This window comes from Oncorhynchus kisutch, unplaced genomic scaffold, assembly GCF_002021735.2.
Source record: "Oncorhynchus kisutch isolate 150728-3 unplaced genomic scaffold, Okis_V2 scaffold4031, whole genome shotgun sequence".
Classification (NCBI taxonomy): domain Eukaryota; kingdom Metazoa; phylum Chordata; class Actinopteri; order Salmoniformes; family Salmonidae; genus Oncorhynchus; species Oncorhynchus kisutch.
Window position 1 is genome coordinate 126,552 of NW_022265976.1, and position 14,346 is coordinate 140,897.

At 53.4% G+C, this 14,346-nt stretch overlaps 1 protein-coding gene across 1 annotated transcript in view; it reads left to right on the plus strand.

Annotated features, from left to right (window-relative positions):
- Nucleotides 1–8,777, plus strand: part of LOC116373372 (vacuolar protein sorting-associated protein 13B) — a gene marked incomplete at its 5' end in the record, with an annotated part of 130,288 nt that extends 121,511 nt beyond the window's left edge. The window contains 2 exons of the mRNA XM_031821907.1: nt 7,629–7,766; nt 8,647–8,777. Of these exons, the coding sequence (XP_031677767.1) occupies nt 7,629–7,766; nt 8,647–8,777 (269 nt within the window). The remainder of the gene's footprint in view (nt 1–7,628; nt 7,767–8,646) is intronic.
- Nucleotides 8,778–14,346: the final 5,569 nt, after the last annotated feature.

Genomic DNA, 14,346 nt, shown 5'->3' on the forward strand with positions numbered 1-14,346 from the left:
CCTGCCTAAATCTAACTATAACCCCCTGCCTAAATCTAACTATAACCCCCTGTCTAAATCTAACTATAACCCCTGCCTAAATCTAACTATAACCCCTGCCTAAATCTAACTATAACCCCCTGCCTAAATCTAACTATAACCCCCTGTCTAAATCTAACTATAACCCCTGTCTAAATCTAACTATAACCCCCTGCCTAAATCTAACTATAACCCCCTGCCTAAATCTAACTATAACCCCTGTCTAAATCTAACTATAACCCCCTGTCTAATCCCATCCTCTAAATCTAACTATAACCCCTGCCTAAATCTAACTATAACCCCCTGCCTAAATCTAACTATAACCCCCTGCCTAATCCCATCCTCTCAGTCTAACTATAACCTCCTGTCTAATGACATCCTCTCAGTCTAACTATAACCTCCTGTCTAATCCCATCCTCTCAGTCTACCTATAACCCCCTGTCTAATCCCATCCTCTCAGTCTACCTATAACCTCCAGCTCCAGACTCAACCAATTGCCAGTAATTCCCCAGCTGCGCCGAACGTCCCTCCTCCCTCCCGTTCATTCACCTACAGCCATCAGGTTATTTGTTAGGACTAACCAGTGCAGACAGAGACTCTGTATTCCCCTCTGGGAGCAGGTCTCTAGATGAAAGACTGCTGCAGTCTGGTCACCAGTGGCTCAGTGGTCCCCTGCTCTGCTCTCTAAAGGAGAGAGGAGGAGGACATGGAGGAGGACAGGGAGGAGGTAGAGTCCCCTGCTCTGCTCTCTAAAGGAGAGAGGAGGAGGTAGAGTCCCCTGCTCTGCTCTCTAAAGGAGAGAGGAGGAGGACAGGAAGGAGGACAGGGAGGAGGTAGAGTCCCCTGCTCTGCTCTCTAAAGGAGAGAGGAGGAGGACAGGAAGGAGGACAGGGAGGAGGTAGAGTCCCCTGCTCTGCTCTCTAAAGGAGAGAGGAGGAGGACATGGAGGAGGACAGGGAGGAGGTAGAGTCCCCTGCTCTGCTCTCTAAAGGAGAGAGGAGGAGGTAGAGTCCCCTGCTCTGCTCTCTAAAGGAGAGAGGAGGAGGACAGGAAGGAGGACAGGGAGGAGGTAGTCCCCTGCTCTGCTCTCTAAAGGAGAGAGGAGGAGGAGGTAGAGTCCCCTGCTCTGCTCTCTAAAGGAGAGAGGAGGAGGAGGTAGAGTCCCCTGCTCTGCTCTCTAAAGGAGAGAGGAGGAGGACAGGGAGGAGGACAGGGAGGAGGTAGAGTCCCCTGCTCTGCTCTCTAAAGGAGAGAGGAGGAGGACAGGAAGGAGGACAGGGAGGAGGTAGAGTCCCCTGCTCTGCTCTCTAAAGGAGAGAGGAGGAGGACATGGAGGAGGACAGGGAGGAGGTAGAGTCCCCTGCTCTGCTCTCTAAAGGAGAGAGGAGGAGGTAGAGTCCCCTGCTCTGCTCTCTAAAGGAGAGAGGAGGATGACAGGGAGGAGGACATGGAGGAGGTAGAGTCCCCTGCTCTGCTCTCTAAAGGAGAGAGGAGGAGGAGGTAGAGTCCCCTGCTCTGCTCTCTAAAGGAGAGAGGAGGAGGAGGTAGAGTCCCCTGCTCTGCTCTCTAAAGGAGAGAGGAGGAGGACAGGGAGGAGGACAGGGAGGAGGTAGAGTCCCCTGCTCTGCTCTCTAAAGGAGAGAGGAGGAGGACAGGGAGGAGGTAGAGAGAGGATAGGGAGGAGGTATAGTCCCCTGCTCTGCTCTCTAAAGAGGAGCGTTTGATGTCGTACCATGATCCATCACAGCAGATGGAGGGATGGATGACGGAAAGACTAGGAGGAGGAGGACAGGGAGGAGGAGTGGATGAGGACAGGGAGGAGGATAAAGGATAGGGAGGAGGAGGTAGAGAGAGGGAGGAGGAGGTAGAGAGAGAGGGAGGATGAGAAGGAGGTCGAGAGGAGGAGAAGGAGGTAGAGAGAGGATAGGGAGGAGGAGGTAGATAGAGAGGGAGGTAGAGAGTGGGAGGAGTATGAGGAGGAGGAGGAGGAGGTAGGGAGAGGAGGGGGAGAGAGGAGGACAGGGAGGAGGAGTGGAAGAGGGAGGAGGTAGAGAGAGAGAGAGAGAGAGGGAGGGAAGAGGTAGAGGGAGAGAGAGAGAGGGAGGAGGAGAGAGAGAGAGAGAGGAAGAGGGAGAGAGAGGAGGACAGGGAGGAGGAGTGGAAGAGGGAGGAGGTGAATGAGGTAGAGAGTGGGATGAGAGAGAGAGGAGAGAGAGAGAGAGGAGAGAGAGAGAGAGAGACAGAGAGACAGAGAGACAGAGAGACCGAAGAAGGACAGAGAGACAGAGAAGACAGGGAGGAGGAGTGGAAGACGGGAGGAGGTGAATGAGGTAGAGAGTGGGATGAGTAGAGAGAGAGAGAGAGAGGAGGACAGGAGGAGGAGTGGAAGAGGAGGATGTAGGGAGAGCGGAGGTGGAGAGCAGTAGGAGGTGGAGAGGCAGTAGGAGGTGGAGAGGCATGTAGGAGGTGGAGAGGCAGTAAGGAGGTGGAGAGGGAGTAGGAGGTGGAGAGGGAGAGGCAGTAGGAGGTGGAGAGGGAGAGGCAGTAGGAGGTGGAGAGGCAGTAGGGGTGGAGAGGCAGTAGGAGGTGGAGAGGCAGTAGGAGGTGGAAGGCAGTAGGAGGTGGAGAGCAGTAGGAGGTGGAGAGGCAGTAGGAGGTGGAGAGGGAGAGGCAGTAGGAGGGGGAAGGCAGTAGAGGTGGAGAGGCAGTAGGAGGTGGAGAGGCAGTAGGAGGTGGAGAGGCAGTAGGAGGTGGAGAGGGAGAGGCAGTAGGAGGTGGAGAGGCAGTAGGAGGTGGAGAGGCAGTAGGAGGTGGAGAGGCAGTATGAGGTGGAGAGGAGAAGGCAGTAGGAGGTGGAGAGGCCAGTAGGAGGTGGAGAGGCAGAGGCAGTAGGAGGTGGAGAGGCAGTAGGAGGTGGAGAGGCAGTAGGAGGTGGAGAGGGAGAGGCAGTAGGAGGTGGAGAGGCAGTAGGAGGTGGAGAGGCAGTAGGGAGGTGGAGAGGCAGTAGGAGGTGGAGAGGCAGTAGGAGGTGGAGAGGCAGTAGGAGGTGGAGATGGAGAGGCAGTAGGAAGTGGAGAGGCAGTAGGAGGTGGAGAGGGAGAGGCAGTAGGAGGTGGAGAGGGAGAGCAGTAGGAGATGGAGATGGAGAGGCAGTAGGAGGTGGAGAGGCAGTAGGAGGTGGAGAGGGAGAGGCAGTAGGAGGTGGAGAGGGAGAGGCAGTAGGAAGTGGAGAGGCAGTAGGAGGTGGAGAGGGAGAGGCAGTAGGAGGTGGAGAGGGAGAGGCAGTAGGAGGTGGAGAGGCAGTAGGAGATGGAGAGGCAGTAGGAAGTGGAGAGGGAGAGGCAGTAGGAGGTGGAGAGGGAGAGGCAGGGAGGAGGTGGAGAGGGAGAGGCAGTAGGAGGTGGAGAGGCAGTAGGAGGTGGAGAGGGAGAGGCAGTAGGAGGTGGAGAGGGAGATGCAGGGGGTGATCTGATATCTGACTCCAAACTGCTTGGGTTTCCTGTCTTTATAAACCCTCTGATCCTGGATGGAGTCCAGACTAGAGACTGTTCCAGAATAATGAACTGGTTCCCTTCCAGATCAGAGAGCTGTGTTTACCCCCCCCCCCAGGCTACTTCTTTAACTCAGTATTATCCCTCTGTTAGGATGACACCAGGCTACTTCTTTAACTCAGTATTATCCCTCTGGCTGGATGACACCAGGCTACTTCTTTAACTCAGTATTATCCCTCTGGTAGGATGACACCAGGCTACTTCTTTAACTCAGTATTATCCCTCTGATAGGATGACACCAGGCTACTTCTTTAACTCAGTATTATCCCTCTGGTAGGATGACACCAGGCTACTTCTTTAACTCAGTATTATCCCTCTGGTAGGATGACACCAGGCTACTTCTTTAACTCAGTATTATCCCTCTGATAGGATGACACCAGGCTACTTCTTTAACTCAGTATTATCCCTCTGGTAGGATGACACCAGGCTACTTCTTTAACTCAGTATTATCCCTCTGATAGGATGACACCAGGCTACTTCTTTAACTCAGTATTATCCCTCTGGTAGGATGACACCAGGCTACTTCTTTAACTCAGTATTATCCCTCTGATAGGATGACACCAGGCTACTTCTTTAACTCAGTATTATCCCTCTGGTAGGATGACACCAGGCTACTTCTTTAACTCAGTATTATCCCTCTGGTAGGATGACACCAGGCTACTTCTTTAACTCAGTATTATCCCTCTGGTAGGATGGCACCCGACAGGTAAGAGTACACCTTGTTCCTGTACTACTGACTACTACTTCAGACACCCGACAGGTCAGAGTTCAGATTCAGGCCACAACTCTTCTTCTCTGGACACTAGCTGGTAGGAAATGAAACCTTGTGTCTCTGTGATGGGAAGTTAGAATGAACAATACATCCTTATTGGAACAGGTGGTGTCAGAGTTTTATATGATTCCTCAGACAGCGCCAGCCTGCCTGGCTGGAAGAATGTACACGGGATGGAGGGAGGGAGGGGTGGATGGAGGGATGGATGGAGGGAGGGCGGGAGGGAGGGGTGGATGGAGGGAGGGAGGGAGGGGTGGATGGAGGGAGGGAGGGATGGAGGGAGGGATGGAGGGCGGAGGGATGGAGGGAGGGGGGAGGGAGGGAGGGGTGGATGGAGGGGGAGGGAGGGAGGGGTGGATGGATGGATGGGGGAGGGAGGGAGGGGTGGATGGAGGGGGGGATGGAGGGGTGGAGGGAGGGAGGGAGGGAGGGGTGGAGGGAGGGAGGGAGGGAGGGAGGGAGGGAGGGGTGGAGGGAGGGAGGGGTGGAGGGAGGGAGGGATGGATGGATGGGGGGATGGAGGGAGGGAGGGATGGAGGGGGGGTGGAGGGAGGGAGGGATGGAGGGGGGTGGAGAGAGGGAGGGAGGGATTCTCTCTCCTCTCGGGAGTTTGGCAGTCTGATGTTTCATACTCCAAAACCTAATCCATAATCTATTACCAATCTGACCCCTGTTCTGTGTTTGAGAACTCCTCTCAAAATGAACCCTGGTGTGTCCTCCTAGAGAGAGAACCCTTAACCCAGCCCAGAGAGAGAACCCTTAACCAGCCCAGAGAGAGAACCCTTAACCCAGCCCAGAGAGAGAGAACCCTTAACCCAGCCCAGAGAGAGAGAGAGAGAACCCTTAACCCAGCCAGAGAGAGAACCCTTAACCCAGCCCAGAGAGAGAGAACCCTTAACCCAGCCCAGAGAGAGAGAGAACCCTTAACCCAGCCCAGAGAGAGAGAGAACCCTTAACCCAGCCCAGAGAGAGAGAGAACCCTTAACCCAGCCCAGACGAGAACCCTTAACCCAGCCCAGAGAGAGAGAGAGAGAACCCTTAACCCAGCCAGAGAGAGAGAACCCTTAACCCAGCCCAGAGAGAGAGAGAACCCTTAACCCAGCCCAGAGAGAGAGAGAGAGAACCCTTAACCCAGCCCAGAGAGAGAGAGAACCCTTAACCCAGCCCAGAGAGAGAGAGAACCCTTAACCCAGCCCAGAGAGAGAGAACCCTTAACCCAGCCCAGAGAGAGAGAACCCTTAACCCAGCCCAGAGAGAGAACCCTTAACCCAGCCCAGAGAGAGAACCCTTAACCCAGCCCAGAGAGAGAGAGAGAGAACCCTTAACCCAGCCAGAGAGAGAGACCCTTAACCCAGCCCAGAGAGAGAGAGTAGCAGGTCCAGTCTCTCTGTGTACTGTGAGAGAGTAGCAGGTCCCAGTCTCTTTGTGTACTGTGAGAGAGTAGCAGGTCCAATCTCTCTGTGTACTGTGAGAGAGTAGCAGGTTCCAGTCTCTCTGTGTACTGTGAGAGAGTAGCAGGTCCTGTCTCTCTGTGTACTGTGAGAGTAGCAGGTCCTGTCTCTCTGTGTACTGTGAGAGAGTAGCAGGTCCAGTCTCTCTGTGTACTGTGAGAGAGTAGCAGGTCCAGTCTCTCTGTGTACTGTGAGAGAGTAGCAGGTCCAGTCTCTCTGTGTACTGTGAGAGAGTAGCAGGGTCCAGTCTCTCTGTGTACTGTGAGAGAGTAGCAGGTCCTGTCTCTCTGTGTACTGTGAGAGTAGCAGGTCCAGTCTCTCTGTGTACTGTGAGAGAGTAGCAGGTCCAGTCTCTCTGTGTACTGTGAGAGAGTAGCAGGTCCAGTCTCTCTGTGTACTGTGAGAGAGTAGCAGGTCCAGTCTCTCTGTGTACTGTGAGAGAGTAGCAGGGTCCAGTCTCTCTGTGTACTGTGAGAGAGTAGCAGGGTCCAGTCTCTCTGTGTACTGTGAGAGAGTAGCAGGTCCAGTCTCTCTGTGTACTGTGAGAGAGTAGCAGGGTCCAGTCTCTCTGTGTACTGTGAGAGAGTAGCAGGGTCCAGTCTCTCTGTGTACTGTGAGAGAGTAGCAGGTCCAGTCTCTCTGTGCACTGTGAGAGAGTAGCAGGTCCAGTCCAGGTTGTAACCAGAAACACCTGAAGGGTCCAGTCTCTCTGTGTACTGTTAGAGAGTAGCAGGTTCAGTCTCTCTGTGTACTGTGGGAGAGTAGCAGGTCCAGTCTCTCTGTGTACTGTGAGAGAGTAGCAGGTCCAGTCCAGGTTGTAACCAGAAACACCTGAAGGGTCCAGTCTCTCTGTGTACTGTGAGAGAGTAGCAGGGTCCAGTCTCTCTGTGTACTGTGAGAGAGTAGCAGGTCCAGTCCAGGTGTAACCAGAAACACCTGAAGGGTCCAGTCTCTCTGTGTACTGTGAGAGAGTAGCAGGGTCCAGTCTCTCTGTGTACTGTGAGAGAGTAGCAGGTCCAGTCTCTCTGTGTACTGTGAGAGAGTAGCAGGTCCAGTCTCTCTGTGTACTGTGAGAGAGTAGCAGGTCCAGTCTCTCTGTGTACTGTGAGAGAGTAGCAGGGTCCAGTCTCTCTGTGTACTGTGAGAGAGTAGCAGGGTCCAGTCTCTCTGTGTACTGTGAGAGAGTAGCAGGTCCAGTCTCTCTGTGTACTGTGAGAGAGTAGCAGGGTCCAGTCTCTCTGTGTACTGTGAGAGAGTAGCAGGGTCCAGTCTCTCTGTGTACTGTGAGAGAGTAGCAGGTCCAGTCTCTCTGTGCACTGTGAGAGAGTAGCAGGTCCAGTCCAGGTTGTAACCAGAAACACCTGAAGGGTCCAGTCTCTCTGTGTACTGTTAGAGAGTAGCAGGTTCAGTCTCTCTGTGTACTGTGGGAGAGTAGCAGGTCCAGTCTCTCTGTGTACTGTGAGAGAGTAGCAGGTCCAGTCCAGGTTGTAACCAGAAACACCTGAAGGGTCCAGTCTCTCTGTGTACTGTGAGAGAGTAGCAGGGTCCAGTCTCTCTGTGTACTGTGAGAGAGTAGCAGGTCCAGTCCAGGTGTAACCAGAAACACCTGAAGGGTCCAGTCTCTCTGTGTACTGTGAGAGAGTAGCAGGGTCCAGTCTCTCTGTGTACTGTGAGAGAGTAGCAGGTCTAGTCCAGGTTGTAACCAGAAACACCTGAAGGGTCCAGAGATCAACAACAATTAAAGATCCGATCCGTAGTTTAACGCCGCAGCAGCGTTCCAACCTAAACCAGCTCAGCGCCGCTACCTACTTCATTATCAGTCGTTGTTTTTATTAGGTGTGAAGTCTCCGTCTCCTCCTCCTCCGACCCTGGAGGCCTCGGTCCAGAACGTAGAGCTGAAGTTCTGCAGCAGAGCCACGGGGACCTGCGTCGGAGCGACCGTGGGAGCTGTTAAAGTGTGTGCCAGGACCCCAGGTGTGTGCAGCTGTGCCCTGTTAAATTTACTGCCTTTACCCCCCCTACACCGCCCCTACACCAAGACTCTTCTCTTTCACTTTTAACACACTGACTCAGTCCTGCCTGGACTTCGGTCCAAATGTTTAGTCTGTGTGTCGTCACTGCTGGTCTCAGAGGGGCCTCTTGTCATTGAGATCGGGGCTTTTTCTCATTCTCTGATGTCCGAAACAGAATGGCTTCCTGTCCACACACAGATCTCCATATCACCACTATAGCTGACAGACCCAGAGCAGTTCATCAGCAGGTCACTTTCAGGACTGCTCTACTTGTAGAATCAATTTGAAATTCACTTTCTCTAGATTCAGACCGATGTAGTTACATTGTCTCTCCTCCTCCTCCTCCTTCTCCTCCTCATTCTCCTCCTCCTTCTCCTCCTCCTTCTCCTCATTCTCCTCCTCCTTCTCCTCCTCCTTCTCCTCCTCCTTCTCCTCCTCATACTCCTCCTTCTCCTCCTCCTTCTCCTCCTCCTCCTCCTCATTCTCCTCCTCCTTCTCCTCCTCCTTCTCCTCCTCCTCCTCCTCCTCCTCCTTCTCCTCCTCATTCTCCTCCTCCTTCTCCTCCTCCTTCTCCTCCTCCTTCTCCTCCTCCTTCTCATCCTCCTTCTCATCCTCCTTCTTCTCCTCATTCTCCTCCTCCTTCTCCTCCTCATTCTCCTTCTCCTCCTTCTCCTCCTCCTTCTCATCCTCCTTCTCCTCCTCATTCTCCTCCTCCTCCTCCTCCTCCTCCTCCTTCTCTTCCTTCTTCTCCTTCTCATCCTCCTTCTCCTCCTTCTCTTCCTTCTTCTCCTTCTCATCCTCCTTCTTCTCCTCCTCCTCCTCCTCCTCCTCCTTCTCTCCAGGTTCACCAGAGGGTGTGAAGGAGAAGCTGGTTCCTCTGCTCCAGGGTCCATCTGACACTAAAGAGCTTCACCAGAGTCGCTGGCTCAATGAGATCCGTAAACCTGAGTCCCTGCTGGCCCTGACCTCCTGACCTTCTCAGTACAGATACCTCAGCACGGGGTCGACGGCCGTAACTCCTCTGGTAAGTCTGACGCATCTATCGCTACAATACACCAGCTGGTACGGTAGAGGAAACCTCTGGTTCTTCAGACCAGTTATGTCATCTACCTCTCGTCTCCACGTCTAGTCCACATTACTGAAGTCCTCAGTCCTCCCTCCCGTCCCAACGTCTAGTCCACATTACTGAGGTCCTCAACAGGTCATGTGATCAGTCCTCCCTCCCGTCCCAAAGTCTAGTCCACATTACTGAAGTCCACAACAGGTCATGTGATTAGTCCTACCTCCCGTCCCAACGTCTAGTCCACATTACTGAAGTCCTCAACAGGTCATCAGTCCTACCTCCTGTCTCCTTGGAGGGGGGGGGGCATATTCTGCTATTGTCCTTCAGTTTATGTGTGGTACAGGAGACAGAGGTGGACTTGGAGGGGGGGGGGAGACAGGAGACATATTCTGCTATTGTCATTCAGTTTATGTGTGGTACAGGAGACAGAGGTGGACTTGGAGGGGGGGGGGGCATATTCTGCTATTGTCCTTCAGTGTATGTGTGGTACAGGAGACAGAGGTGGACTTGGAGGGGGGGGGGGGGACAGGAGACATATTCTGCTATTGTCCTTCAGTGCATGTGTGGTACAGTAAACAGAGGTGGACTTGGTGGGGGGGGACATATTCTACTATTGTCCTTCAGTGCACGTGTGGTGCAGGAGACAGAGGTGGACTTGGAGGGGGGGGACATATTCTGCTATTGCCCTTCAGTTTATGTGTGGTACAGTAGACAGAGGTGGACTTGGAGGGGGGGGGACATATTCTACTATTGTCCTTCAGTGCACGTGTGGTACAGTAGACAGAGGTGGACTTGGAGGGGGGGACATATTCTACTATTGTCCATCAGTTTATGTGTGGTACAGTAAACAGAGGTGGACTTGGGGGGGGGGGGGGGGGGGGGGGACATATTTTGAAGGTGGATTGCTACCCTCTCCGGTGGGATGGAAGGAGTCATGGTGGATGAGGCCTGTGGGTCGGTGTGACCTGAGTCAGTGGGATCTGTTACTACGACCAGAGTAAGTGACACCTTGAAGCCCAGAGTTCCCATGATGCTTCAGGAGAGAGGAGGAGCAGTGTGTTCAGTTGACTTTAGTTCCAGCCAGAGACAGAGAGCATTCTGGGAGGTGTTCCCGGCTGGACAGACACATCACCATTAAAGGGATCAAACTAGTTTCTTCTGGAACTTTCCGAATCTGGTGAATTCTTCTTTCTCCTGTCATGAGGTCATCTCAAAGCCCTTCTTTATATGAACAGAGTCCAGTAAAGCGGCTCCAAATGGACGTGTGGACATTTGTTTATGTCCAGGTGCCTCAGTGTTTTGGACTGTTATGGGACATCGTAGAAACGAAACACAACAAAGGTTTGCCTTCATTTACAGTCCCTTATGTGTCCAGTTGTCCTCCGTCTTCCAGACCTGTGGAGACGTCCAGTTGTCCTCCGTCTTCCAGACCTGTGGAGACGTTCAGTTGTCCTCCGTCTTCCAGACCTGTGGAGACGTTCAGTTGTCCTCCGTCTTCCAGACCTGTGGAGACGTTCAGTTGTCCTCTGTCTTCCAGACCTGTGGGGACGTTCAGTTGTCCTCTGTCTTCCAGACCTGTGGGGACGTTCAGTTGTCCTCTGTCTTCCAGACCTGTGGGGACGTTCAGTTGTCCTCTGTCTTCCAGACCTGTGGGGACGTTCAGTTGTCCTCCGTCTTCCAGACCTGTGGGGACGTTCAGTGTCCTCCGCATCTGGGGGTAAGATTATTGCCATAGAGACTGAGATGTGTGAGTTTTCCGGCCTGCAGCGTTCAGTATCTGTGTCCTAATAGGTAGTTACCTGTGAGACAGACTGTACCACTCCCATAGAGACGAAGCCGTTTCAGAGTCCTCCTAGAGAGTTACTGTCTCTGCAGCATTGAGCCCCCCCCCCCAGTGAGGTCATGAATATCACTCTCCACGTGTCCCCTGGTCCCATCCTGTTCTCCATCCCAGCGTTCCTGACCAGAGAATCTATCCCTGGGACCCCCCCCCCCCCAGTGAGGTCATGAATCCCCCCCCCCCCCCCCCGTGAGGTCATTAATCCCAGCCCCCCCCCCCCCCCCCCCCCCCCCCCCAGTGAGGTCATTAATCCCCCCCCCTCCACAGGATTCCACCAGCAGATTGATGCCTCTGGAAAAAGACGTGTCATCACTGCTTTCATATCCTCCTTCATTGAGAGTCTCTAAAACATCAGGAAGGAGAGAGCTGGGGGGGGGGGGGGGGGGCATGTGTCCTAAATGATTCCCTATGTAGTGCACTACTTTTGACCAGAGCCCTATGGGTACTATATAGGAAACAGGATTGGCGTTTGGGATGCAGGCCACAGATCCTGTGCACTCTGGTGCCGTCTCTCCTGGCTAAAGGGACACGTACAGGAGAATCTGACCCCACATGAAAAATAATATCCCTCAAGTGTGTTAGTCTGTTGTGTTCAGAGCCTTACTGTGCATCGCGTCTAATACAAGCTGCGGAGATTCATCTGGTGTCCTCGACTTCGTCTCATAAAGCTGCTCTCTGAATCATGTCGGGACCACGGCTCCTCAACGTGTCTCTGTTGACATGGAGATTCATCTGGTGTCCTCGACTCCGTCTCATAAAGCTGCTCTCTGAATCACGTCGGGACCGCGGCTCCTCAACGTGTCTCTGTTGACATGGAGATTCATCTGGTGTCCTCGACTCCGTCTCATAAAGCTGCTCTCTGAATCACGTCGGGACCGCGGCTCCTCAACGTGTCTCTGTTGACATGGAGCACAGAGTATCCAGACCTGACTTGTAGCAATCAGATCTGTGTCTCTGCCCGGGTTTAAACCCAGAGGGGGATGTGTGAGGTGAACCCAGAGGGGGATGTGTGAGGTGAACCCAGAGGGGGATGTGTGAGGTGAACCCAGAGGGGGATGTGTGAGGTGAACCCAGAGGGGGATGTGTGAGGTGAACCCAGAGGGGGATGTGTGAGGTGAACCCAGAGGGGGATGTGTGAGGTGAACCCAGAGGGGGATGTGTGAGGTGAACCCAGAGGGGGATGTGTGAGGTGAACCCAGAGGGGGATGTGTGAGGTGAACCCAGAGGGGGATGTGTGAGGTGAACCCAGAGGGGGATGTGTGAGGTGAACCCAGAGGGGGATGTGTGAGGTGAACCCAGAGGGGGATGTGTGAGGTGAACCCAGAGGGGGATGTGTGAGGTGAACCCAGAGGGGGATGTGTGAGGTGAACCCAGAGGGGGATGTGTGAGGTGAACCCAGAGGGGGATGTGTGAGGTGAACCCAGAGGGGCATGTGTGAGGTGAACCCAGAGGGGCATGTGTGAGGTGAACCCAGAGGGGCATGTGTGAGGTGAACCCAGAGGGGGATGTGTGAGGTGAACCCAGAGGGGGATGTGTGAGGTGAACCCAGAGGGGGATGTGTGAGGTGAACCCAGAGGGGGATGTGTGAGGTGAACCCAGAGGGGATGTGTGAGGTGAACCCAGAGGGGGATGTGTGAGGTGAACCCAGAGGGGGATGTGTGAGGTGAACCCAGAGGGGGATGTGTGAGGTGAACCCAGAGGGGGATGTGTGAGGTGAACCCAGAGGGGGATGTGTGAGGTGAACCCAGAGGGGGATGTGTGAGGTGAACCCAGAGGGGGATGTGTGAGGTGAACCCAGAGGGGGATGTGTGAGGTGAACCCAGAGGGGGATGTGTGAGGTGAACCCAGAGGGGGATGTGTGAGGTGAACCCAGAGGGGGATGTGTGAGGTGAACCCAGAGGGGGATGTGTGAGGTGAACCCAGAGGGGGATGTGTGAGGTGAACCCAGAGGGGGATGTGTGAGGTGAACCCAGAGGGGGATGTGTGAGGTGAACCCAGAGGGGGATGTGTGAGGTGAACCAGAGGGGGATGTGTGAGGTGAACCCAGAGGGGGATGTGTGAGGTGAACCCAGAGGGGGATGTGTGAGGTGAACCCAGAGGGGGATGTGTAGACATCAGACCGTACTAGTCGATACTGGACACCAGACCGTACTAGTCGATACTGGACACCAGACCGTACTAGTCGATACTGGACACCAGACCGTACTAGTCGATACTGGACACCAGACTGTACTAGTCGATACTGGACACCAGACTGTACTAGTCGATATTGGACACCAGACTGTACTAGTCGATACTGGACACCAGACTGTACTAGTCGATACTGGACACCAGACTGTACTAGTCGATACTGGACACCAGACTGTACTAGTCGATACTGGACACCAGACTGTACTAGTCGATACTGGACACCAGACCGTACTAGTCGATACTGGACACCAGACTGTACTAGTCGATACTGGACATCATCAGACCGTACTAGTCGATACTGGACACCAGACTGTACTAGTCGATACTGGACATCATCAGACCGTACTAGTCGATACTGGACACCAGACCGTACTAGTCGATACTGGACACCAGACCGTACTAGTCGATACTGTACACCAGACCGTACTAGTCGATACTGTACACCAGACTGTACTAGTCGATACTGGACACCAGACCGTACTAGTCGATACTGTACACCAGACCGTACTAGTCGATACTGGACACCAGACCGTACTAGTCGATACTGGACACCAGACCGTACTAGTCGATACTGGACACCAGACCGTACTAGTCGATACTGGACACCAGACCGTACTAGTCGATACTGGACACCAGACCGTACTAGTCGATACTGGACACCAGACCGTACTAGTCGATACTGGACACCAGACTGTACTAGTCGATACTGGACACCAGACTGTACTAGTCGATACTGGACATCAGACCGTACTAGTCGATACTGGACATCATCAGACTGTACTAGTCGATACTGGACGCCGTCAGACCGTACTAGTCATCTTCAGACCGTACTAGTCGATACTGTACATCAGACCGTACTAGTCGATACTGGACGCCGTCAGACCGTACTAGTCATCTTCAGACCGTACTAGTCGATACTGGACATCAGACTGTACTAGTCGATACTGGACACCAGACTGTACTAGTCGATACTGGACACCAGACTGTACTAGTCATCTTCAGACCGTACTAGTCGATACTGTACATCAGACCGTACTAGTCGATACTGGACGCCGTCAGACCGTACTAGTCATCTTCAGACCGTACTAGTCGATACTGGACGCCGTCAGACCGTACTAGTCATCTTCAGACCGTACTAGTTGATACTGGATGCCGTCAGACCGTACTAGTCATCTTCAGACCGTACTAGTCATCTTCAGACCGTACTAGTTGATAATATGATGGATGAAGGGAGAGTCATTGATAACAGTCTCTGAACGTTGTAATGATCAGAGTAATCATTGCAAAGAAACATTGTGATTCTGACACTGAGTCCTCTTTACGAGTCAGTAGACAGAGATAGACTTCACCGAGGTTCCTCAAAATGTCCAGCTCAGTACACTATTACCATGATTTAGAGAGCAGAATGTTTCAGCAAAGCAATGCCTCATAAATGCAGTACATATTTTT